The 26,712-nt window shown below is 37.6% G+C and overlaps 1 protein-coding gene across 3 annotated transcripts in view; it reads left to right on the forward strand.

The window, feature by feature from the left end:
* The window catches only part of RASGEF1A (RasGEF domain family member 1A), a 171,158-nt gene that overhangs the window by 110,309 nt on the left and 34,137 nt on the right, over positions 1-26,712 (forward strand). For 2 of the 3 annotated variants that reach the window (XM_074590105.1, XM_074590108.1), the window contains exon 2: positions 4,565-4,679. The exons of the other annotated variant lie outside the window; for it this stretch is intronic. In XM_074590105.1, coding sequence (XP_074446206.1) covers positions 4,638-4,679 — 42 coding nt within the window. In that variant the 5' untranslated portion in view covers positions 4,565-4,637. The remainder of the gene's footprint in view (positions 1-4,564; positions 4,680-26,712) is intronic. 3 annotated transcript variants of the gene reach the window in all.

Here is a 26,712-nt window from a genome sequence, read left to right on the forward strand (position 1 = left end):
CACATTTTTATTCACAATATAAGATAAATAATTCAGAGAAGTATTTCCTCAAAGCCTTCACTACTCAATAAATGATTTAAAATTTAAAAAAATGTAAAAATTCCTGCATATTAAAAAATCATGGCTAATCTCTTTCACTTTTATTTTAACTATTCCAAGTTTACATTCAAAATAAAAGGTTCAACATCAAAAAAAGCTTAGTTCCTGCAATCCCTGCAAACGCCTTCCTAGAGTAATAGTCAAGTAGTAGAATAATGGATTAATAACCACTTTTTCCAGGTCAAGTTGCTACCCATCCTATATCAGAACATACTACTTGGCATTCCTGCTCTCATGATGAGCATCTTCTCCCTTTTGGCAAAAAAAGCAATGAAAATCTAGTAACGGCTGCCTGTTTTAGGTCAGCATTTCTTCAAAGCAGGACCTGCTGGCAGAACCATGTGTAGTGACTTTAACAGCCACTGCAGCAGAGTCTCTGGTGTCTTAGAAAGACTGCAGATGCAGCAGGGTGCCAGATAAGTCGAACTTCTCCATCAGTACCACAGTGCTGACACCACTGAGGTTACTCGTCTGTGGACCTGGACTAAAACACAGCAAGTAGCACCAAAAGGCAGCCAACTGAAAAGGCCTCAGCACTATTTCCCATCGCTGCTCCATCTCTCAGATGCCAGTAAATGTGATGAACTTCCAAGAATACACACTATGACAACTTCCTACCTGGCAAACAAGATATATATCTTTTGCTATCCAACTGCTCACTATCCTCAAATAATTAGAAATAAAAAACTGTTCAACTCTCTGCATTTCCCATCCTCCTAAAATTCCATTTCACTAACAGCAGAATCAATGGCACTAATGAATAATGACAACAAACCAGTACCAAGCAAGAGGAGACACCAAGATAACTTTTAGCATCATAATGAAGTGCAAGTCAAAATATAGGCACTATGCAGGTACAAAAAAAATAAAGTTATATCCATATTCATATGTTGCAGCAGCCTTGACATTGCTTAGGGATAATATTCCATCAAAACTAAACTGCAGTAGTAATATTCAGAAATGGACTCTGTTGCCAAACACTTGGAGCCAATCTTCACGTATCAAAAAATGGAGGGGAAAAAGTGTCTCCTTTCAAAGTCAGTGACTTCCAGTGATCAAAAAAAGGCTATGTCTGTGTTCACAATTAGAAATATTAATCAAAATCTACCCACATAAGACATCTTTTGTTCACCAGCACTCTTAGAGCTTTCTTTGGAAGTATAGTGCTTCTAATTTTAAGCCTGCAGCATATATGGGTCTTTTATACCAGGAAAAGTCACAACTGTTTGCATTCAACAATAAACAGTACTTACACATTTAAAAACTATATTTGGGGCATTAATTTAATATTATCATAATATCTCCACAAGGAGGATGTATTCATATACAGGAATAGTCACTGTTGTATTCTCTAATACCAAGTACATATTCTCTAATACAAAGTTCTGCAAAAATATACCCCCAAATTCAGTGATTTCTTTGGGATTTTATTAGCTTTTTTTGTCTTTTCCTCCAAATTACTATATAAAGTAACTGGGTGGATGGTGAAAAAAACCCATGAGAACTTTTTACTCCTACAGTAATTTCCCACTTCTCCAAAAATAAACATACCATTTTGTTTTTACACTTGCTGTAGGTTCCACTACATAAAATTTTGAGGGCGATGGGGGTTTCCAGTTTATATACACAGTGGTATATTGCAGCATCAGTGCTTGCAGGAAGCTGCTCTCTTTACAAAAAGGGAAGCTGGCTGCCTGCAGTCTTCTGAAGTCACAGCCTAATTTAACCCTATATGGGCATATCCACCTTCTGCCAAAGCCAAGCCCATTCAGTCTTTTCAAGTGTTATATGTGGTTGCAAGAAGCAGAATAAGAAATGACAGAGTAAGTGTTGATTGCACCCAGGCGTATGCCTAATTCATAATGCAGCAACTACAAAAGGTCACATCTTGCTAATGCTGAAGGTCAAGACAAACTTTGCCTGGTAACTGCACATGGATCACATTCACACTATGGCATTAAGAGGCTTTCTCTGATTCTCAGGCACGATGTAGTATGTTCAGAGGGCTGGAGCACCTCTGCTACGAGGACAGGCTGAGAGAGTTGGGGTTGTTCAGCCTGGAGAAGGGAAGGCTCCAGGGAGACTTTGTAGCAGCCTTCCAGTACTTAAAGGGGGCCTACAGGAAAGATGGGGAGGGACTCTTTATCAGGGAGTGGAGCAATAGGATGAGGGATAATGGTTTTAAACTGAAAGAGGGGAGATTTACATTAGATATTAGGAAGAAATTCTTTACTGTGAGGGTGGTGAGACACTGGCACAGGTTGCCCAGAGAAGCTGTGGATGCCCCATCCCTGGAAGTGTTCAAGGCCAGGCTGGATGGGGCTTGGAGAACCTGGTCTAGTGGGAGGTGTTTCTGCCCATGGCAGGGGTGTTAGAACTGGATGATCTTTAAGGTCCCTTCTAACCCAAACCATTCTATGATTCTGTGTCCTGCTCTAGACTCATTTGTCATCCTCACGAGTTGACAGGAAAAGCAAAAGGAGATACCCTACAATAGGAAGTTAATACTTTTTTATTAGAGCACTTTAGGCTTTACTGGAAAAAGAAATCTTTACAAGGAAGCTGCATAAACATAGCCAGCTTCCTGGTAACCGTGTTTACTAATAAGACAATCTAAATACAATTGTGTGCTCCTACTGCATTAGGTTCTGATGGCATCTACAGCAGAGCTTGGAAGGCCTGCCAGAAGGTCTTCAAATTATTTATACAGAAGTCACCTTCATCCTTAAAGTCATTGGAGAAGCTCTCATCAATGAGTAACACATTTACTGATTTTTAAAAAACAAAAAAACAGAAACAAAATATTTTCGCTTCAGTTACAGGCAAAATCTGCAGCTGTTAGCATGGAAGTGAAACAGCATTTCTTCATTGATATTATTAACACGGAAAAACCTTGTACCACATGAAAGTAACAGAACTATGTACATCCAACTCAAAATTGCATTTTTCATGTTTCTTGCTTACTTCCAATATTTCCTTTTGTTTGTACAATGAAAAAAAAAATAAAAGGAATCAGATTTTGCTTTGAAAACAGAGTTACTTTGATTTAAAATAACCCATAGATTAATTGAGACCACATGAGCCCTACGAGTTTTTTAAAAGTCGGTTTAAACTAAGAGATTGATCAAGCACTAACTGAAAACAAAATTCATTGATGACATTGGATCACTTTGGAAAATTCAGACTTGAAGTTACAAGTAAATGAAGATTTAGTCCTTAATTCCTTATGGCCATGAAGTCATTATAGCTCTGATAACTCACTGTTAACCTGCTTGGTGTAAAATATTACAAAATATTTATACATTTAGTCCCACACTTTTTTTTATGCAAATAAGTGGGGATTTTTAGCCTGATTTTCAAGGGAAATAAGTTTTGTGTGCTTATTCCATTTGCCTATCAAGCTCCCTCAATAGTTAATTCCAGTGAGTAATTCAGATGTGAAAAATGTAGAGGTCTTGGTGCTAAAGAAATACCTGCTCAGAGAAGAACAACTCAGGTTAGTGCCACCACTGAAGGAAAAGAGCTTCAGCTGTAACAGACCCGTGTGGCCGGTACCAGCCTGCACGCGCACAGCTCCATTTTAATTTTTTATTTAGGGGGGGAGAAAAAGAAAAAAGAAAAACCTTGAAACTACAAACACCTCCACCCAACTCAGTGGTACCAATCACAACATAAAGATCAGCTTAGTAATGCAGCAACAGTGAACTTTCTGCAGCAAAAAAATTAAAAAAAAAATCTCAAGTCCTACTAAAAACCTACAAGAGTCTGTTTTGAAGTCAGTCAGTGGTGAATTATCTCTGTGTTTATCATAACTACAGTGTGTCTTGAAACAGCTTAAATTTGGATGGTCTTCAGTCCTTTTTATCTAGGGTGCCAATAGAATTGTTGCCAGTTTCTCTATATTCTTTATCTTTCTGTCGCATTTAAGACAGTTTAGTAGATATTAAACACCTATATAGTTAATGATTTATCCATCATTCTGATGAGACATGATTGTGCTGTCACTTTCCTTTATACTGCCATAGTACTTCCCAAGAAGAAAAGAAGATCTATTATTCTTCTATCACCATAACTGCATTAAGGAATAAAATTCTAAATTCTAAGGCTTTTGTTAAACAGTTTTCAGAATGCAGTTTAATAACCCACCAATTTAGCAACGTAAATATTATTGATATTCTACTAAATATTGCTTCTTAATGACTATTACAAAACTGCTGTCATTGGCGCTGGGGGGGAATTAACCCTCCCAACCCCTTTCCTATTGCCCTTCTCTCAGCACCTAGTATTTAAAATTCTGCCTTTTTACCTTTTTTGTAATACCGTAATTTGTGCTATTTCCTCCTTCTTATGACTCTCCCCTCTCTAAAACTATGCATGTCAAATTTTCTTCTGACACAACAACACATTTTCAGTGGAAAATAACATTGTGTTCTGAATAGTAATCCATTGCACCCCTTGTTTTAAGGGGAAGGAGGCAAGACACATGACAAAAATCATAGAGTGAAATAGCTGGAAGTCCACCCACTGGGAAAGGCTGGATGGCAGAACCACTGTGCAATACTGCTGTAAAGAAATGCAAAGTAAGTATTATTTTACTTTTTATGATTCTTACGTAAAAGTTTCTTTTTTATTTGAAAGCACTGGTGTAGGATAATTTATAGTTAGAGATTTATATTGTTCAGAAATCACACTGGGCAGTCTTAGACTTGAATAAGAATTAGTTCAGACATTAGAAGCAGGTGCAGAAAGAATCTTTTTGAAGCCTAATTGTGCACTGGGAAATGCAGGCAAATGACAATGAACAGTGTCAATGGTTCACTGTAAAATTCAATATTGTTGATATTTGCTTTCAAAACCCTCTTATCCTCCTTCACCTATCCATCCTTTCCTTCCACCACTCCAGACAAACGTCTGATTAAGGGACTCATTACGTGCTGCTCAGTCACCCACTCCTCCGATCTCATCTAAACATACACATCACTTGTAAAAGACAAATCTTTCTTATCCATTATTATCATCATTCATCTCAGATACTACGCCCCATACAAAATTAAATTAAATATATTCCACCAACCTCTTCCAAATGTATGCTACTAGCATATAATTATGTCCCTATCTTGTTACCTTCCCTTTCTAAACCATTCCTCCACTTTTCCTCTATGGAAATGCCAGCTCCATTTCCATAAAGGTTTGCCATCTTTTGCGGTCACCTTTATGCTTTCTTCCTCATTTCCTTTGCCAATTGCTCAGTTTCCTTAGTCTCCTTATTTCCACCTCCGTATTTAAATTTCTATACCGTTATACAAAATCCAATACACAACCAAACAAATCCACTGCTGACATGCTGTCTTCATTAACTACAAACTAACATCACCTACATAGAAAATTCTTTTTGCTGTTTCCTGATTTGCCTCTGCTTGGAAGATTTCAGACTGTAGACGTATGTGGATAGAGAGAATTCCTTCTTATTATTTTACTTATCAAGGATATAATACCATTAAGGAAACTGATTCAGGTTTCCAAACAGAATATATCTGGTATTTTTTCTGTATGATTTAACTGAGCTTCTGAAGAATGTTTGGTATACTGTGGATGTTACTGTGTAAAAATAAAGTACAAAGAATGATCCAATAAAAACTGATTTTTAAATAAATAAATAAATAAATAATCAACAAGTTTAATTCCAGAGTGTTGGTGCTTAGCTGTCAGATTTCCATAGAAAACACTGTAAATAATCTGCAACTACCTTTGCAGGAATTTTATATTTTCCTGAAAAAGATAAACAAATTAAGACATTTGAGAGATGCTGCTCTAAAATCATACTAAACTGAAACCACAATTTTGGAGAAATTTTAGCAGCAATGATATAAGAAAGCAGCCAGTTAGAAATACCTGCCCAAAACATACTTCCTTTCCTTCCCAGCATCTGCACACTGGTCTAACTGGCATGTCAATTCCTATAACCCTAATACATAGAGAAAACAGCAAAACAACTTTGGTTTCGCTATAGCTCAAGGAGGACCATAGCAGGAATGGAAGTTCCCAGTCAGTACCCGTCAGCCCAGCACACGACACCTACGTAGTGGAAGCTGAGACTCAGAATTTCCTCTCGTGCACTACCCTCTGTAGCACTTTCATTTTTTCTGGGGTATAATTGTAATGGAAAACACAGGGCTCACCGCAGTCCCCAGCACACTTTTCCTGAACATAGACGTGAAAGAGCAGTGAAGCAGCTCCTTGCTTCCGTGACAGCATAAAGCTGGGACAGACTCCGGTGCACAGGGTGCCCGAGCTACAAGAAGACATGGTCCTTGAGACCCCGGTAAGTTCTGCGCAGTGCTGTGCTCTCTACTATCTGTTCCCATGTGCTACTGGTGTTTTAGGAGGCATATACGCTTCTGAGCAAACTACAGCAAGAGGTATTGCTACTGCAGTGACGCCAGAGTTCAGCCATTGAAAGACAGCTAGCCATGTGTGATTTAGAGTAATTTAATACTATGCTACAGAGAAAGCGCATTTAAAATTATGATGCGGCTTATAAATTCACTGCTTGTTCTGTGTCTTATGTCGTAGTTAGATCAGATGTAATGCATTGATAACATCCAGAAGGAAGATTATGTGGTGGTAACTTTATGCAATGCTGTTGTGGAGAAATGGAAACAGAGGCTGATATTTCATGTTGTTGTGGCACATTAATTTTTTTTTCCCCCTTTTGAGTGAAATTCCAGAAAAGACAGAAACATCAGTTTGAACCAATATTCACCAAATGTGATTGTTTCAGTATTGTGCAGGCAGGTTTAAAGTGATGCAGTGCACTGAGAGACCCTAATCACAGAATCTAAAGTTCAGTTTTCCAGGCATGTTTGATTTTGCCTTTTGGGGTCAGTCCATCCCAAACCCAGGTGGTGCTCCCCAGAACATTAATAATCAAGTTTCGGATATCCAAGTCAAAGTTAGGTATTTTGGCTCAAAGATTTCATTCTCAGTCACTTTTTTTCCTGGTTAAGTAATTAAGTAAACAAAGAAAAAACCACTGAAATTTCAACAGTAACAAGGCATTTGAATTGCAACAAAATATGCCTTCTGTTAGCTTACACAACAAAATAAAGAATATTTTTTGTAAAATCAAAAAAAAAGCAGATTTTGGTATATTACAAAGAAAAACAATTAGAAAGTGAGAGCTCTTATTGCACACACGTGGGATTTACCACTTCCAGAAAAGGTGGTTCAGGAGTGTTTTCAGTATAACTTCTACTAGGTCAGAAACTCTGTCCCGGTACTTTAAAGGGAAATGAATGTTTCTGCTGCAGCAAACAAGATCCAATCCCGCACTGAGTTTCTCAGTCTGGTGAATTTAAGCTTTAAGTGGATTGGTAGGGACCTGATGCACATAAGCCGTGCAATCCCTTGAGAAACGATTTTCAAATTAAGTAATAAGATATTGCACTGCTTACAGCTTATTAGAAAGAAACAGTGAGCAGCAATAGCACATAGCTACTATGCCTGGGATTTAAAAGCTGGATTTAGCTGTCATGTCCATAATTCTTAGTGCATTGGTTATGTAAAGGAGTAGGTGAGAGGAGGGTTTAGTTTCATATTAAGGAAAGTAAAAAGGCTCTACGGAATGTAATTGCAGGATTAGTAAAAAGTATAAGGCAGCTTTGCTCCACTATTTACATATCAAGGCAATTTATGGAAATCCTTATATGGAAAACTTCAGTAATGGAAAATGAGATTCAGAAACACCTTGCTTTTAAAATTGAAGGACAAGCAATAAAATTTTTCATGTTGAAATATTATGTGTATAAAAGAAACTGGTAAATTTTCACAAGATATTTTAAAGGTTTTCTCCCTGAGGAAAAGAAATTAGATATGAGAGCTTCTTGACCAACTTTGATAGTTATGATAGTAACATCTCTGCAAGTTTCCAGATAGCCAAATGATAGTCTTACATGTTCACAGGATTTCTATACATGGGAACACTTTGACAGTAATTGCCATTAATCCTGAGGTGGAAAGCTAAGGGTAAAGGGACAGAGCAAGCAAATGCCTTGAGAATAACCTGGTAGAGGTAACTTCATGTATGTGGACAACACCTAAGAACAGAGAAACTGTAAAGACAACAGACAAGATGGGCCAAAAGATGGAGGGTCTTGATGAATCTAGCTTGGCAGAGAAAACAGAATGATTAGAATTAAGGACAGAAACTGTCAAGTCTGGTACAATCTTGTACAAGTCTGTGCAATCCTCAGCACAGAAAATGAGGTTATCATAAAAAAAAATCTTTAGCAAAGCTGCCACCTCAAAACTAGAATGGCGCAAAAATTTGAGATCTCACACCAGAATGCATCAGTGAAGACTACCAAAATAGCAGCTAAATTTAGGATAAAGTAGTACTAAGGGAGCAAATTACAGGACAAAAGAAGTAAAAGTCATTGACTTTAGTCTCATAGAAGCATCACATACTGGTGGAACAAGTGATCAAGTTGTATATGATTGCAAAAAGGGGTAATTAAAAATAAAATATAAAAACATTACAGAGGACTGAAGTGCTTTGCTTGTAATACACATAAAGCCAGTGACTACTGCTTTTTAATTTGTGCAAACCAATTTCAGAACCTTCCCGCTGAAAGACAGAAAGTTACCATCTCTCTTAATACAGATGACATTTTAGAGGAGCTAAAAACGTAATAAATGCATAAACAGTTCACTTGAAAGTGAGGGTTATTGAAATAAGTAAGTAAGTAAGTAAATAGGTGTAAGTAAGGACCTCTAGTTTCAACCTTTAACTGTGATTGTAACGGAGTTAGATTACCCTTTGTCACACAGCCATCCTTGCACAAGCCCTTGCACAACTTCTCTCCTGTCCTAAGGAGACACAGATCAACCTCTCTGTCACATCCCATTAGGAGCAGAGATGATAAAATGTACTGGGATTCCAAGGTGACATAGCTTCTTTCATTACGTTTGTCACAATATTGATTAGATTAGGTCTGAAGCCCTTCTTTGGCCTGCTACTGACCCATCACATCTCCTGGGAAATTCTGCAGAGTGGGAAAAAAAATTGAAAACGACTGGAACAATAGAAATGTTCAAGATGGTTATAGCTCATGGGACTTGCATAGATGTGACAAGTGCTGATTTTTAGTAACATGCATCCTAATCCATTAATCCCAAACTTGATGACTAAATATTACATTATCTTCTTCCTAGTAGTTAGCTTTCAGAAGCTTAATAGCATGAAAATAACATATCAAATATTTTTACTTCTTTCACTGGAGTAAATAACAACGTGGTCAAAGTGCTGCCCAGTTCATTTCACCCACCAAAAATTTAAAGAGTAAATAAAGAGCAGATAGGTTTGCTCTCTGTAGAGCCTTATATCGGTTGTCTTCTGCAGTATGTCTAGTTTTAGATATTACACTGCCTGCAGGATTACTGGTGATGTTTCAAGTCAGAGAACCATGCAACTGAGCCATATGGCATTCAGCTAATCTTAGCAGTCAATAGCTAAAAGATCCCTGTGCCTACTCTTACATTTTCAACAGGCTTTACTTATTGGCATTAAACACTTCTAATATAATACATGCCCTTCACTGATGTAGTCTTTGTATGTGACAGATTTGACAGTTCTGAAGGCACAAAGGACTAATCTGAATTGCTAAAAGTGTTTTTTGATTTAGACAGAACAGAGGCTAGAGATTTTATTTTTCCTTTTTAAGTATAAGGTCATTTTTTCCTCTTTCACACATGAGCTACCCCTACAAATACCATGAGTAGGCATATCTGAACTACAAGGAGCCTGAGCAGTAAGTTCAGTAAATGTCACTCCTTTTCCCTACGCCTTTACCTCCTACGTATAACACCCACTCTTCTGACAGCACCGAAACTATGGTTTCATTTTTCCTTTCTTTCAAGTGTTCCCTCCTCCTCCTTATCTTCACACAGCTTTGCAAGATATGATAGCTAAGTAATTAGCATCCTATAAGTAAAATAAACATTCTTATTTGTGGTAGGGAAATTGTAGTATATCTGTCATACTCAGTAACACCACGGGAGACAAGATGACACACACTGTGATAGCCTGGGAACCACAAACTCCCATGAAACATCAACTTCCAAATTTGCTTCTTGTATGCTTCGAAGGATAAAGCAACATGAAGCAGGACACAAATTGTGTATTTCATTCCAGTTTAGCAGAACAGAGCATTGCATTTAGATCCTTTATTTATTTTATTTCCATGGGAGTAGAAAAAAAACATACCAAGAGAAAAAAATAATTAAATCTGGGATTTTCTTCTACATAAAATGTTATTACTTAAATATACCTATGAAAATACACATTCCAGGTTGTTACTTTGATCCTTTTCACAAACACTAAATTTTCTTCAAAATTTAGTCCAAGAAATTCTTTTACTCTTTTCTTAAACGGGTCATGCTTTTTTTTCACTCAGAAAAAAAGGAGTAGAGTTTCTCTTAATATAATCCTAGCTTTCTTTCATAGAAACTTTTTGTATATTACCGAAAGATTTGACAGAGTAATTAATGTTGAATTGAAAAAGACTTTAAAAATGAAGGGGGCGCAGAGTAGGAACAATAATTGACAATGTTTAATTAGACTTGCCTTGAATACACTCTGGGATACTTAAAGAGATTCATCTGTATCTACAGCCATAAAGATTACTCCAAGCTCCAAGAAACTCAAACAATGTATCTTCATGCTTTGCAGAACCTTGCCTGTAGGTTACTACTGTGCAGAATTCAATAACAGCTTTTACATCCAAAAACTATGGTTTGCACCTTAAGAATGTGAAAGAACCAATATTCTGAGGACTGCCTGGGAATAGTGGATTGATTTTTTTATGCTTTAAGGGGTGAAAATTTTGTGGGACATTTCAGACAGAAGATTTTTTTTCCTTGGAAGGGTAGCAGTCATATCCTACAGAAAAATGTTTAGAAGATCCTCTCCTGAACTGTCAAACAATATTCTCTAATTACACTTCTCTATGTTACACTTATGCCCTTGCTCATACCATTAGAATAAAAGTGGTACAATAGCTGCCCCCCTCACACATTACAAAATAAGGAAATCCTGAGAACAGACCAAAAGGAAAAAGAAACCATTCATCAATATCATAATAAACAACTAAAAAAAAACCAAAACAAACAAACAAAAAGGAAAAAAGGTACTTTTATTGCACAGAGATATTTTTGTTTTAAACACGGCCATTCATTTTTGCCCAGAATAGATCACACAAATATAAAAGGACTTAACATGGGAAGCAATTTCCATCTTCTAAGAAGGTAATATGCAGTATGCACCCATGGAGAAAATAACTTTTGACACGTTTTAAATGGCTTTAATGCTTTAAGGTCAAAGATGATTGCACACTCTACTAGGCCTTGTCCCACTTCCTCATTCCTATCTCTTCATCTGCTTTTCTGCATTCCCTCCTTATACAGAATACTTTCCCAGCTCATCCACATCTCCTGCTGTTCCCCCCTAGCACATACCTGCTCTCTGCCTTGTTCCCTTCTCCATACTAATCTGGTCATGCAGCCCAGCTGTTTTTTGTAGCATTCTTAATTACATTCCTCTGCTATCAATTGCTGGCCTCTTCATTACACTGCTGGGTTTGGTTACCAGTTACCAAGAATAGCATTTATTCCCATTGCCTGTTTCCCTTCACCCCCCATCATCTTCTGGTCTAAATGAAGAGATATGCTAGACCCACACACGCAGGCCTTTACAAATCTCCAGCTCTGACAAATGGTAGTTTGTAACCCAGAAAGAAGAAACATTAGCTGAAGACTGAGAGTTCTTGCAGCGTGTAGATCACAGACAACAACAGAAATGGACTTGACATAGTTGGGATTGTTTGATGGTTTCTAATGTCTGTTTACACTACAAGGACAGAAAGCTAGGATATCCTAATTCATCTTGCTCTCAGCTCCGTGAGTTTGCTACTTTGCAAACTTCAGAAGGAGGCCACAAAAAGAGGGTGGAGATGCAAAACGCAATGTCACTCTTTTGGACTATGCACAGCTTGCTTGTGCTAGGGTGCTTTCCTCTCCCTGGGTGACTGTTTCAGCCAGAGAGTCTCAGGTATAAACGTGTCCCCTGCCCGCACTCCCTTCTCACCTGCAGAGAACGAGCTTGTAAGTCAAGTTTGAAGAGTACCATAGAGCACGTAAAAAGAAGTGCACAGGAACCCACTTCTTTGAAATTGCTGACATTTTGGAGGATGAAAGAAGCCTGAAATCTCTAGGGCTACAGCCTCACAGACACTAAAAAACCAAACCAAAACAAAACAACAAACCTCCCTCAAAAAGAAAAGAAATAGAAGAAGGATAAGAACTGCCTATCTGTATTTAGAAGTTCATATATTTAAGTCCCTTGAGGAAGGATATAGGTTAGGAAACTGACAGTGAAAAATATCAGATTGAAAATAAGGCTGATTTTCTGATATAGGTTTTAATTCCTTTTTTAAAATGAGAAACAGGTCTTAAAATTAAATAAAAATAATCCGCAAAAGCAATACCAATACAATTTAGCCACCAAAGGGCAAGAAGTTAGGAAAATACAGGCTAGGAATAGTCTGGCCAAATTTAATTTGCTTTCAGGGACTACATGTTTATCATCAGCAATAGGCATCCATTACAGTTTTTGCCACCAAGCAATAATGGAAATTAGCGTTACTTTTTTTTTAATGCAAGTAACAGACTGTCTTACAACACAGAGTAACTTGAAACCTAAAACTGGTACTGTGAGTCTCTCAGTAATACAGGCAACAATTTTAGCCAATCTGGATTTTTGAGAATAAACTAGAACAGCCATAAGACATCAAGACTAGCATTATTGATGACGTCTGCGGAGGTAGCACTGAATAAGATATTGCTAGCTTTGATAATCATTTGAAATGAGAATAGTAAGTCTGCACTGCTTGTACAAAAGAGACATGGGCAAGTTAGGGAAGCAAAGCAGCAGCCAAACACAGTAAGCTGAGGTGTACAACAAGACCCCAGATATCTCTGGTGGTGTGCCTGGGTCTCCATGAGCAGTAGAGACTACGGAAAAATTAGAGCAATTATCATGTTTCTCTGACTTCTGCTATGGAGCATCCATATGTGTCTCAGGACTATAAAACTGATGACAGTACTGAATGCTTCCAAATTATAACCAGAATATAGCTTGGACACATTATTTTATCTTCTGCCACATCTTTTGACCTTGTTTTTGCTACAGAAAAAAAACCCTGAACACAGCGTTTGCATACTTAAATGAGAGAAGGAACTGGTATCCCTTTACATTTTTCATTTCTGAAGGTCTTAAGGGAGGAGTGAGAATGCACAGTAAATAAATAGCTTAAGTTTAAAGAACGGATTGTAAGCAACTACAGCTTTGTCTCTTGCAAAACTATAGTCAGCGTGATTAATGGTTCAGGAATTATATTAAAGTGCAACAGCTTTCCCTGTAGACTGGTGGTACCCCAGAGAAAAAGAGTCTCTGCTTTGAATGAGAACATGAAATTTGATTTGCATATTCTAAAGAAATAATTAATAATGTCTTAATTTAGATAGAACTCTTTACAAAAGCTGCATCTTCACATTTTGATCACAAATTAAACAGGAAAAAAGTAAATAAAGTCAGGCAGTCTTTGAGCACATGAAAGAAAGGGAGAATCTGCATGAAGTCATCCTCTCTTGTAATTAATAATAACAAATTGATGGGCATTACATCTGCTCAGCACCTTCCAGTGCTGTATACCCTGCTAAAAGCTCCTTTCTTAAAGGGTTGTTTGTGCTAAAGGAAATGGAGAATTGCCAGTGAACTGAGTAAAGAAGGTTTTAGAGCTTCGGTTACTGCTGGGCAAAGATAACATCTCAGAAACTTTTGGTATTGTGGAGTTCACCCCTAACTACTTGGTACTTTATCAGCATTCAGACCAAGCAACAATAATCAGACATTTGATGACTGAACTTAATTTTTAGGGAACAGACTGTAGCAGCCTAGTGAATTGTTAAAGGATACAGGAACTACAATAAAAATTAAGACTAAATGCTGAGTACACACACACCGATGTAAATCAGCTCTAAACCACTGTTCGAGGCAAAAGTGCCCTTACCAGGCTCTCCCCCTTGCCGGTGGCGTGGTAAGGCTGGCTCTTCCCAAAGGCTGCCTTTCCCACTCTGTTCCCATGACAGCAAGCTCCTATTTCACCAAAAGTTTAGCAACTCTTTTCTGCACCGTAGTCACTGATTAATGCCCTGACCCTTGACTCATTAACCTCAGCAGTAACAAAACAGAAGGCAAAGGCTCACAGCCCAAAATTTTCAATTGGTTTAAGTATGGACCTTCCTGTGTGGTAAAGGTGGGACTTGTAGAGTTGTTTGCATGAATAAACACAGGATTTTTTTTACCCCCCTTAGCCTTTTCTGAAATTTAGTAGCAATAAAAAAGTAAATAGGTAACTGAAACAATGCAACCTCAGATAATTCAAAGAATCACATTCTTTGCCTACCTGAAAATCCAGAGCAGCTCATGTAACAATAAACAAGTTTTTAATCGATTCTAAAATAATATAGAAGGACAGATGACAGTAAGATTTAATTTAGTTTCTATTGGGCAGAATTTAAAAAAGCCTGAACACCCGTCTCTTAGAAAACTGAAATAGGAACACAAGTTTTAAATAAACTTCTGGGCACAGCTGCAGGGAGCAGTTCACAATTGAGCAGTCCTTGAAATGTTCTCATGCCACTTGCTGTAAGCACAGCACAGTTTTAATCACTGCAAGGAACTTCAGCTATGCCTAGGAGTTTTGTTCTTCATGGTGAGCCTAACTGGAAAAAAGCAGGCTATTGCACCATAGGGCCTCAAACGATCCCCATGCTTCCTGAGGGGGGAAGCCAATCAAGGTTGCAAAATGGAAGTCAAATGTTCAGATGAAACACGGGGCTTGGGAAGGAGGTGAGTGGTGAAAGGTCTGGGCCACCCAAGCTCTCCTTCCAGCTCCATGATTCACCTAGCATGTAACCCAGGCCAGCTACTTCCACTTCTGCCTTCCTCAGTTGCCCCACATGCAATACAGAGGGGCTGGGGACTGCTGCCGGGACGGCTCCGTGCCGCCTGGTTTTGGCACAGCTGTACAACAGGGCCTCAAGGTACTCCTGCAGAGCACATGCACACACACAGTCAGTCAGTGATAGGTGTGTTGTGAGAATTAACCCAGAGTTTCAGTGGTTTGTTTGAAGTACAAGGGAATGCTAGCTACATTTCAAAGCAATGCTAGTGCCAAGCAATGAGAAAGGAGGAGTTTTATAGTTTAAAAGCTTTGATTTCTTGATTTTTCAAAGGGCAGAGTAGCAAGTCGGACTGCAAGGCTGAGCAGCCGGCTGGGAAACACTGGGGCATGAGGCCCTGCGGGAGGCCAAGCTCCCCAGGCAGGGGAGAGGAGAACAGCAGCCACCCTGTGAGCCTGGTTACAGGAGCAGTTGGAGGTCGCAGTCCTGGCAAGCAGTAGCTGCCTTCCCTGATTTCAAATGATGGCAAGGAAAGAAATGGCTATGCTTGCTGGTAATGAACAAGCCTGGAGAGCAGAAGTGAATGCTTCGCCTCTGCTGTGTAGCCTGCTGCGGAGCACGCCAGCAGACACTGCTGCTGAACAGCTGGAAGAGTAGGCACGGGCAGAGCACAAATATGTAGCCTTAAGGATATTCACCACTGACACCACGAAAAAATGGTGGGCTGTTTGTGTGCCAGTGACTGAGTCACAGCAAACTGGCACTCCGTTTGGCAGATTTTACAGTCACTTACTGCAGTGATGTGCTTTGCGATACACCAGCATCTTAACTTACTGCTACAGTACTACTGACCTCCACTTGGGATACCTTCATCCCTGTGTTCTGATCCAATTATTTTCAATCCTCAATTAACTTACTTTAGGCATTAAAAAAAATAACTGGGAAGGGGAGAAGAGGGGAAACATAGTTGGTTGTGTCTTACAGCTGTATCTGTAATTCCAACCACAAATTATTCTTTTACCTAATTGTCAGGCAGAGAAAGCTACTGCCAGCACTTCATAACGTAGTTTTAAGCACTCACAATATCTATTTAAATCAGCAAGCAATCAGCACCCACAGCAATTAACATTACGTACACTGTACTCCTGTTGTGCATTCTCTAGTCGTTCTTTTCTCCCATGGAAATCTTTATTGCAGAGGGCTTGTTTTGACAAGTTATCTGTATTTTATTCAAGAATTCTAGGTACTTTTCACTCAATTTTCAGTTTCAGTTAGTCACCATATCCTCAAGGCATATGAACTATCAACATAAAATAACAAACAGAGCTCAACAATCAAAAATTTGTTTCCTCTTTCTTATATATTATGACTTTTTCTCCTGAGTCCACTAGGGAAATTGACAGATTTTTCACTATCAGTTATGCATTAATAGGAAAAGATGACTCGTGAAGTGAAGTAGAATGGATCTAAAGACAAACAGAAGTCTGAATTTGGCCAATTCAGTCTGAATTTTGGCCATAACCATTTGCACATTATGAGAATCAAAACTGATGTCAATGGCACTATCGAAACTAAACCAATGCTCAGCTACATTGAATATATAAAGCACGCATTTCTTATTAATTCTAATTCCGTTTCAACTCACATTCCCACACACAGAGCATCTTCCCCCATACTTGTCACAAGCAAAGTCATTTATGTTTACATAAGTGATGATAGCAGGAGTGCTACCAAAACATCAGTCCCCAGATCAAAGTATTATATATGAGACCATCCATAGAGTAACAACCAGATAGTTGTCCTGTGCAAAGTTGGGACCCATCTGATAGAAGTCACACATGATGTCTTTCCTCTCTGGTTTATTTTCTTATTCACAATAATTATTTTTTTAACATTATAGACATAGCATCGATAGAGACATAGAAATAAAATAATTTTTGAAATAATGACAAATAATGCCTTTCGATTTATGACAACATGTGAAATGAAGATATACAATTCCTAATGTGGTGGGATACTGAGGTCATATTAATATTTACGATATAGAATTAGTGCAAAAAAATTAAAATAAATCAGCTAACAAAATCTCCCAAACCAAGCAGGTGTCACGCAAGGCAAATGAGGTTTTCACCAAACCTGAGCTAAGTTTCAGGAGCTAAGGATGATTTTAGCACTTTAGGTGGTAATGTAGTTTGCATCAAAAGAGACAGCAGCAGTTGTTTCAGTGGAGCTTTGCATTTGAATTTCCAGGGTTTGTTCTAACCCTTATAAACTCAAAACAAAACTCAGTTGGTGTGAACTGAAACAAGAGGTTTGAGTAAAAAAAAACTGTGAGTGGAAACCGCTGAGCCCAAGAATCAAAACCAATGTTTGGACCTGTACTGCACACATGCCTGGCAAGCCTGACAGAAATGCTAGTTTTCCTTGCATATAATTCTAAAACCAACTAATTTTTGCACTGAAACTAAGGGTTTGGGGCCATGGAAAAGAGGGAATTAATTTGAAATGGCATCTCCTAATGAGCAAATAAAGATCAGAAACCTCAGGATCTACTCGTGCAAGAGCAGGGAAATTACCTTTGCACATTTGGTTTTGAAGAGATGGAGAGAAAGAGCGAAATGGAACTGTGGTCACAGAGGGGAAATTTATGAGAAATGCAAGTTGTGTGGTTCAGGCAGCTTCGGGGAGCGCCGAAAGATTTCGGAAGGTGGACAGATTCCTTTCTCATTAATGAAGGGGCCCTGACCCTAGATCTGCTGAACTCCGGGTGGAAGGCTATTCAGCTCCCTCCTTTGATTGAAAGCATGAGCCTGTTACTTATGAGCTCTTGGTAGCTTTCCTTTTAATAGGAAGTTGGGGGAAGGGGGAAGAAGATGGCTGGAGGAGGGAAAGGAAAAGATGGGTAGCAAAAAATGCTGGTAGCTGAACATGGGACTTCAAGGGATTTGCAGGACAGGCCTTTGGAGAAAGGATAGGAGCTTACAAGGTAAGTGATGCCTTTCCTGGACTGATTTTTCTTTCCTTGTTTTTCCACTAACATGTTATGAAGAAAACTTCCCTGCATCTTCAATCCAGCTTTACCCTCCTACTTTCTCATAGTCTAACCAAATTATTTATTCTGCTAGTGTAGAACTAAAAAAATTGCTGATTTTCAATTTTTTGTTTTTCTGGTGGTATCAGCTGTATTTTTGAGTAACGCTAAAAAAGTACTAAATAAATAAAATCCTGACCATCTTTACTGCTGCAACAGGCAACATGCAGCTTGCTGTTCTAAATTGTACACAGGCGCGAGCTCTCATCAGACTTTGTGTGGGCTTGAAACGTTCTTTTAGTCCTTTACAGCTGAAAGCTGAACACAGATTATCACTAAAAGGATATGAAAAATAATGTTGGGACATTTGCCATAACCATACAGAATCACTCCTCAAAGCAATCATAACTGTGAGCAGATTACTTAGCTAGTTCAGTTTTGAGGACTGTATTGCCAGCTAGCTATTTCTGTATGGGGGGGGGGGGGGGGGGGAAGATGAAAAATAAAGCTGAAAGAAATCCACACATGTGGCAAATGCCCATGACAGGTACTTGCTTGTAGGTAAAAGGCAACACAGAGCAACAGCATGTCTAAGCCTTGACATGTACTTTAAAGGGACAGAATCTAAACTCCTATTCAAATAATTTGGGCATAAGTGCCTTTAGTGAGTTTTAAGATATTTAAGCATAAAAAAAGCTTAAAGAAAAAATAATATGAAACATCATAATTATTATAGCAGCAGCGTAAGTGCACTTCCTTTGTAATGTGAATTGTAAAATATCAAATTTTAAAGACGTGATTGATGCTTTTAAAAGACAGAATATTATTAGTAGTTGAATTAGTATTCACATCTTTCAAAAGCAACTCGTTCACTTGTTGAAGCAAGAAGTTTTCTGCTGTGTTTGGACCAATCCACAGCTGTAACTTCTGGGAATGGGTATTGTGTTGCTTAAAGGCAAACTCCACATTATTTTATCCTACTGTCTTATTGCAGATCAATGCTCAGATCAGAGCTCACACACTGAACTAAGGATATGATTTTATTTGTATTCATAAAGTCAGGCCATTAATTTACCTGTAAGCTTCCTAGTTAGCACACAACACTGGACTTAACTTATAGAGTCTCCTCAGACAGGACTTGCAAATAAAATCCAAACTATTAACAACTGGAGCTCTCTGGCCATACAGATGCATGTGCATTCAGGATCTAGTCCAAAGTCTGGTAAAATTTAAAGTCTGGTAAATGCAAGACAACACATAATTTATACAAAAGCAAAAAATATCACAGAAAACTTAGAGCTATCACCTTCAAAACTATTTGAGCATAGGAGACTTGCTAAACATCCTTCCTTTTCATTTTTAACTACTTCAGTATTTCAATAATCAACTGCAAAAGATCTCTTTTTGGGCAAAATATGAAACCAAAGTGCTTAAAATGAATAAATAAATGTCCCTAGTTATTAACTACTTTCTAAAAACAACTAAGTGACTTCTAAGTAAACTACCTGATTGCCCAACAGACATAGTAAAAACCATTCTTCAAGACAGGGAAGTTTATTAATATTTTTTTTAATTAACATTTTTACTATTTATTCATCAACAATATAAAAAGAAAAACTCAAAGGTGCAGAGAAGAATTGTGATCCATTTATAAAACAAGGGACTAGATTTTCACTTACTGGTACTGATCTTGCTGGTATCTATGGATGCCTGAATCTAGTTCAAACTGTATTTTGCTAGTTTTTCTCTGTTGCCAAAGTAGACATATCAGCCACTTGCAGTCTGTAATAACTTGAGTTATCTTCTAAACTGAGCAGAGATCCTAGTAGGAAATTGAATGGGTAACTTCAAGATAAATCCAAGTACTACCTATGTGTATTGACTTGGGGTGTGACTTCAGCACTGTAATGTTTGGAGTGCTATGATCTCGATTTGGTGGAGCTCCTAGATGTGTAAAATATTAATAATCACTTCGACAGAGATAGTATATCCAGACTTAAAACATTAGCAAAATCTTTAATTTTTGCTCTTGCTAGGCATGTTAATGAGACAATTTGTATCTGTGTTTAAAACACGAAACACACACAGAACCTGACTTTGAAAGTCAAGTGTATCTCACAGTGTAGAGGAAGGGATTATAAGGAAAAAAGAGTAGTAAAAAAAATGAGGCCATTTAGCTCAGTAATGAAAACAGTGACTTGTGATTATAGAAAAGAAGTAATATGGTTTATTGCAAATGATACAGTAAAGTGCCTAGCATATTGATCCCAAAAAAGCAGTTTTCATCATTTCATACACTGCAAATATCTATAAGTGTGTGCTAGCGAGAGGCTGTTTGTAACTGCATCTAGCTTGCAGGGAGAAAACGACACTGTAATATTTGTGAGGTCACATGAAAGATTAAACAACTGTAGTTATTATGAGATATTTGCAAAATCTCAAACAGGAATTAGGCACATGACATACTTGAGCCTCTGCAAGTTTCCTTCATTTGATGTGATCGGATTCAAACCAGTTGCAATGCAAAGCAATTCAAGCAGTACTCTTTAGCCCATACATAAACCCTGCTCTCCCCATCCTAATCAAAGTCTCAGATACTCAGCATATCTCCTATTCCTGCAGGACAACCCATGTATTTTACTACATTCTCAGTTTCTTAGGAAACAGGTGTCATTTCAAGCCATAAACTTGCTGTACATCAAAGGCTAATTCAGCAAAGCAGGACCTTACACACTGCATCCTCCCAGGCAGTACTCAATAAAATTACCCAGCAAATCCCACTACTTGAACAGCAAGCATTTTCCAGTTCTCACCGCACTCCTTACCAGTTTCACCTGAATTTGGGTTGAGTTTGGAGGTGGGGGTGGGGGGGAAGAAACAGGTATGAGTAGAAGAAAAGTAAATAAAGGATACCTAGGATACATGGAAGCGTTCACAATTTCTCCATGACAGTCTTGCAGTACCAAAGAGAAAGGAATGATTCGATAACACTGAAAATCAACTTGGGGCTTTATCTAAAACCTACTGAAGTTACTTAGATGAGTTCTGTTGCCTCCTATGAGTTTTGTGCTAAGACCCAGACCTGCAGCATTGGACATGATAACCTATGTCTCCCCTTTTGTGAGACCATTATGAATTTATCCTCATTTATTTTTGAAAGAAGAATGGGGAATATCCCAATATAACTAGCAAAACAGTATTTCCTCACTCTTCAAAACACACAGATACATATAGCACAAGAACAATGCTGATTGCTGACTTGATGCTCTTTGATGTGTGAACTTATAAGACAATTGGAGACATTCCAATTATCTCCAGTTCAAAGTTAGGCCAAAATTAGAAGCAGGTATGAATAATGTATTAGGTTTTAGTAGAAACAGCAATACTGAGCAGAATAAAGATGAAAGTTTAACTTGGCTGTGAATATGTGGAAACAGGTAAGCAACACTGCTTCCTTAAACAGACACGTTGGAATTGCACATCCTCACAAGTTCAATTAACAAAACATATGTCAAAACGGAGTTTGTGACAGATTATAAATTGCATTCAAATGCACTTCTGATGTTTTCAGGATAATATTAGAAGCCTAACTTTTCTGTGAAACTTCCTCTAACTTCTTTATGAGGTTTTTTTAGAAGAAATAACCACATCAAAACACTTGTCATTTACCACAGTAGCCGAGAAGTTTGTTCCAAGTCAAAGGATGCATCTTGGAAGGTTCATTAGCCAACAGATAGGTCAACACACTGACCCTGATCCTCAAAGGGTGCTGAGCAGTATATTTCAATTCATTTCAGAAAGCTTACCAATTTAAATAATCTAGCATCTTAAGTAATAAACAACTTCCAAGTAGTAATGCTTCTAGTTGGACAAGCTATTCTTGCTTAGATGTCCATACCATGTTCCAGATAAAGATGCCCAGTGGCGTTGCAACATTGCCTTATATTCCTACAATTCTATTTTACTTTGTAGATTTCGGGGAAAAGATTTGATGTCAGAAGATTATCATGATAGTCCAGATTGTAAGAATGAGAAGATATATATGGCTACTTCTTTGGTTTTTGCACTCTTATCAGAGATCTGTTTTCCATTATCTACCTTGTATACCCTCATAGTTCTGTGGCAATCTGAAGCAAACCTTTCCAGTAAGGCAGTGGCTGGCACTTGAGCACAGTGCCTTGTTAGTGGCAGTTTTGACAAGGATAACTGTCAACAGGCCAGAGATGATTTTTCGTGGTTTGTGCATGAAGTTATCTCTACCATTATTTAGATGCCCTTGTTGAAATCCTGCGTTGCCTTCCTTCACTGACTTCAGTTTAAGTTTGCTAGTATTTTGCACAGCATAAAAACAAAGTGACTGTATAAAGCAATCCCATATTCTCCTGATCTTTGGTAGCAGCAAACAAGCTTTAGCAAAAACAAAATATTATATCACTCAATAGACTCACTGGGAACTACAAAACAACAAAGCACACATTTCAACAAATCCATAAAACATCTGTTATAAAAGTTAATTAATGTACTAGCTGTTATGAATTATTATCTTCTATACCATGCAATGCTAGGGCAATTCTAGGCTTTCATTTACTTTAGAAAATAACTACCAATAAAAAGCATTAGTATATACAGTGCTTTTCATCTTTTGTTTTAAAATTACAATTCCATTTCCTAGAACCAGCTGCTCCACTTGAACAAAGCCTTCTTTAGTTCAACAGATGTAGGTGTGAGAGGGGGTGGACGTTTGACTTCATCTACCAAGGGCATACGGCAGGATTGTGCTCAATTTACAACAGAGACCTTTAAAATACCAACACTTGAGTGCCTCTATAGTCTCAAATTTCTCCTGTGTCACCCAATTTTTATGCCAGTAAAACAGCAGATCCAATAAGGAACCTGGAAGTAGGAACAATGTAATTGTTCTCCTTTTCTGTGCTGGTCTTGCATCAAAGTAGAGTACGACAAATTCCTCAGCCTACCTGTTTCAGTAATGCGATGCAGACTGGTGTGTAATCATGGGATAATTTTGTCAATAATATTTATTATTATGCTCATAATCATTTTTGGAACAACATAAAACGATACAATACAGTGTTTTCAGTTAGGCAGAGAACTCTCCTGATTAACGTATGTCTATAAAACATGTTGAACATGCACAACTAAACACTTTTAAATCTCACTGACTTAAGTTAGGTTAGACTTCCTTAACAAATTTGAAAAGATAGTTATCTAAGTCACTTAATGCATTTGCAAAACTTCATGTGAACCAAGCTGCATTTTTTACTTCAGGATTAGGCTGCCTGATTTCCTTTTAGTTAAATCTACAGCACAACTACATCCCAGTGGGATGTCTTGTAAATTTAGGATTTCTAGCTCATCTTTGCCATGCACATGTCCTGTGGGAGCCGCTAATGAGAAAAGAGAAAATCATAACTTGCTCATAAGGAATTATTCTCCTACACAAATAAAAAATAATCCCATTTTCAGTGAAAGTTCTCAAATTATCAATCAGTACTGCAACACAGTTAAGTCGTTACTATTAAATGGCTGCATTTGAAGGCAAAGCCCTTGGGAGTTATTTTCCTGCATATAGATCCTACAGAAATGTAAAAGTACTACCTCATCAAAACTCCCTTATAATTAGGAAAGTTAAGGCCTTTATGAATAGACTGCTTAGGAAATCTGCCATGACATGGAAAGCTTTTACTTTTAAACCACCAGCTTAAATCTCTCTCAGACAGTAGGTAACTATGTATTAGTTCAGGACACAGACTGGTACCACAGAGGGATGGGGAAAGGGAAAAAAAATAAATCCCTTTCAATCTTGCTATCCAAAGTTATTTAATATTTTTTTGTTACTTTTTTAATTGCTATGTAATATATGCACATATATATATATATATATGAGCATGAGCTTTACATAGTATTTTACATTTTGCACGTATAGTGATGCCAGTTTGTTTTGAAAATTTGTGGAGAGAAAACTAAATATGAGACTTGACCATATTTTCCTGAACAAGTGGAGGCCACTGGTCTGAAAAACACTTAATAATTCTTTATTGAATTTATTTTTATTGCAGCCATTATTTACAGATGGCTATCTGTTTTGCATACCCAGCCTATATCTCTCTATAGCTTCTCTCCTCAGATATACCTATGATCTGGACACGTTTCTCTCTTTTCTAGCTCTGGAGAAAAAAGGTAGTTGAGAAAATAGGAAATACAGGGAAAGTAGCATCAACCACAGGAGCACTCTGTGAATTCTACAAAGACTACAGATTTCTGAGCTCTAGTTCCAAAATCTTTCACCAAAGTGATTGTTTATTTTAGGGAGCTTTAGCATGCCCACACAAATGAAAATGATAATTTAAAAAAAAAAAAAGTAAACACAGATAAGTTTAAAAGCAGTCTCCAAACCTGAGCTAAGAGTAAAACCGTCTCTGCCCATTTTATGCACAGCTTTTGCAGGCCCAAGAACCTAGTCTAATGAGGAACACAAGCAAGCACCAGAAGGAACATGCCACCCATGGGGAAACAATATCAGCTTTAAGTTTGCCACATGTTCATGCCTGGGGAATCCCCTTTGAAGTTGCTAGATGATGTGACATCTGTTTCACGCCACTGGAGCGAGACAAACAGCAGCAGTGAGGTTGAAACCCAGACACATCAGAGCATACAGCGCTCTTGAATTCACTATATTTGTTTTATACTTTTTGATTCTCCCTCTTCTGGTGAGAAGGGGCGGGGAACTATAGAGTGTAACATTTAAGTAAAATAATAAAACAGCCTCCCTAAAAGATCTTTAATATTGGTACAATGAACTTGAAAAAGGCAGAGAAAAGGCTGACAAATTCAAAGAATTATCTTACTGACATCAAAATAAGTAAGTGTTTCAAAAAAAAAAAAAAGAAAGAAAAAGATATATTCAAGTGGAAATTAAAGAAACTCAGCATGCTATGATATAGCTAGCCTTCAGAGAGTGCCACTCCTAAATGAGAAAGCCAAAAAGGTTCAAGGCACACACTGTTTTTTCATCATCAGTTGTTTGAATTGTGACTTGATCAATACGGAGCACTGGGAAAATAAAAGCTCCAGGAAGACATTAAATCTTATTTATTTGTAGTTGACTTTCATTTATTTCCTTATACAGATATTGTCATAAAGGGTTGAGCTGAAGTATAGCTCAGTCATGTTAATTCTCTGACTGATTGTCAAGATGCTTTAGCAAAACAGAACTGCTTTAGCAAGACTTGACTATGTCAAGATGCTTTAGCAAAACAGAAGACTAAATAATTTTTCAGTTAATTACACTAGCATACAGGTAGCTCTCTGAATTTTTTATTATTTTCAATATTTATGCACATATATAACAGGGGGTTTGTTCACCTGCAGATTAGTCCTCACCTTAATCCAGTGCAAATCTGACCATATAGGGTCATCATATTTTAGTGTTTCATGTTCAATAGTTTATGCTTGGACAGTCTGAGGCTGTGACCTATGATATATAAGATAGGATAAATATACATATATATGAGACATTGTCTGGTATTCTGTGCTACTCAGCATCAAATCAATATACATTTTTTTATTCACCATGTTTGTAATATGATAGTACAAGACCTTCCCAAGTAGCTCAAACTATGCTGAAACACACTGTAGCTGATAGTCTCATCTACACACACATTTGTAAGTAGGCTTGGGGGCTCATCCATCTGTTCGCTAGTTCTTGTTGTTCATCAAAATGCTTTCGTAAAAATAAATTAACTTTTGAATACTTAGTTTGGTGACAACTTCTTGTTAAAATTAAACCATATTTAACTTTATTTTCTCAATATTTCTCCATATCTTTTGTTCAAGATATTGTTACAACTATCATCCTTAATTCTATTCCAAATAAAGTAATTAGAATTAAACCAACAGCTGTTAACTGCCCTGTAAACTGAGTAGATTTTAGCCCACTCTAAAAATTCCCTAATAATTGCTGCTGAACATCTTGGCTGTGTCAGCAAAAAGAATCCAAGCAATAGATGTGTACAGGAACTGAATTACTTGCAGTAATTCAGGTAAGACAGATACATCACGTTTAATAGAAATTTGTTTGTATACTAGTACAGCTGCAAGTGAGTTACTGCAAATGAGTGCAACGGCCCAGCATTTCTCACCACCAGCTGTAAAATAAAATTTGTAAAACTAAAGAGATTGAAAACAGAAAAGAAAAAAAAAAAGCTAAATCGGTCCCATCACTGATCACCGAATCTTCCAAAGCACCTGTGGGAATGCTAACAATGTTGCTGTCGTGCTGTCATAGTTTCTGCTAAAGCAAACAGAAGGTTGACTAGTCAGACTGGCAATTTTGATCTGCTAATTGTGATGCCCTGAAGCTTATAACACTAAAAATAAACTTTTTTGTTGAGACAGTTAAAAGAAATAGCAACCCACGTGCATTTACAAAAATATCATATCAAGAAGATTGACATCAGCAGACATGCAGATTTTTCTTCCCCTGGGCACCAAATTGCTGAAGTATATACATGCTCCCTTCTTGGCATAATTGATTTTCACTT

This window comes from Larus michahellis, chromosome 6, assembly GCF_964199755.1.
Source record: "Larus michahellis chromosome 6, bLarMic1.1, whole genome shotgun sequence".
In the NCBI taxonomy this organism is placed as follows: Eukaryota; Metazoa; Chordata; class Aves; order Charadriiformes; family Laridae; genus Larus; species Larus michahellis.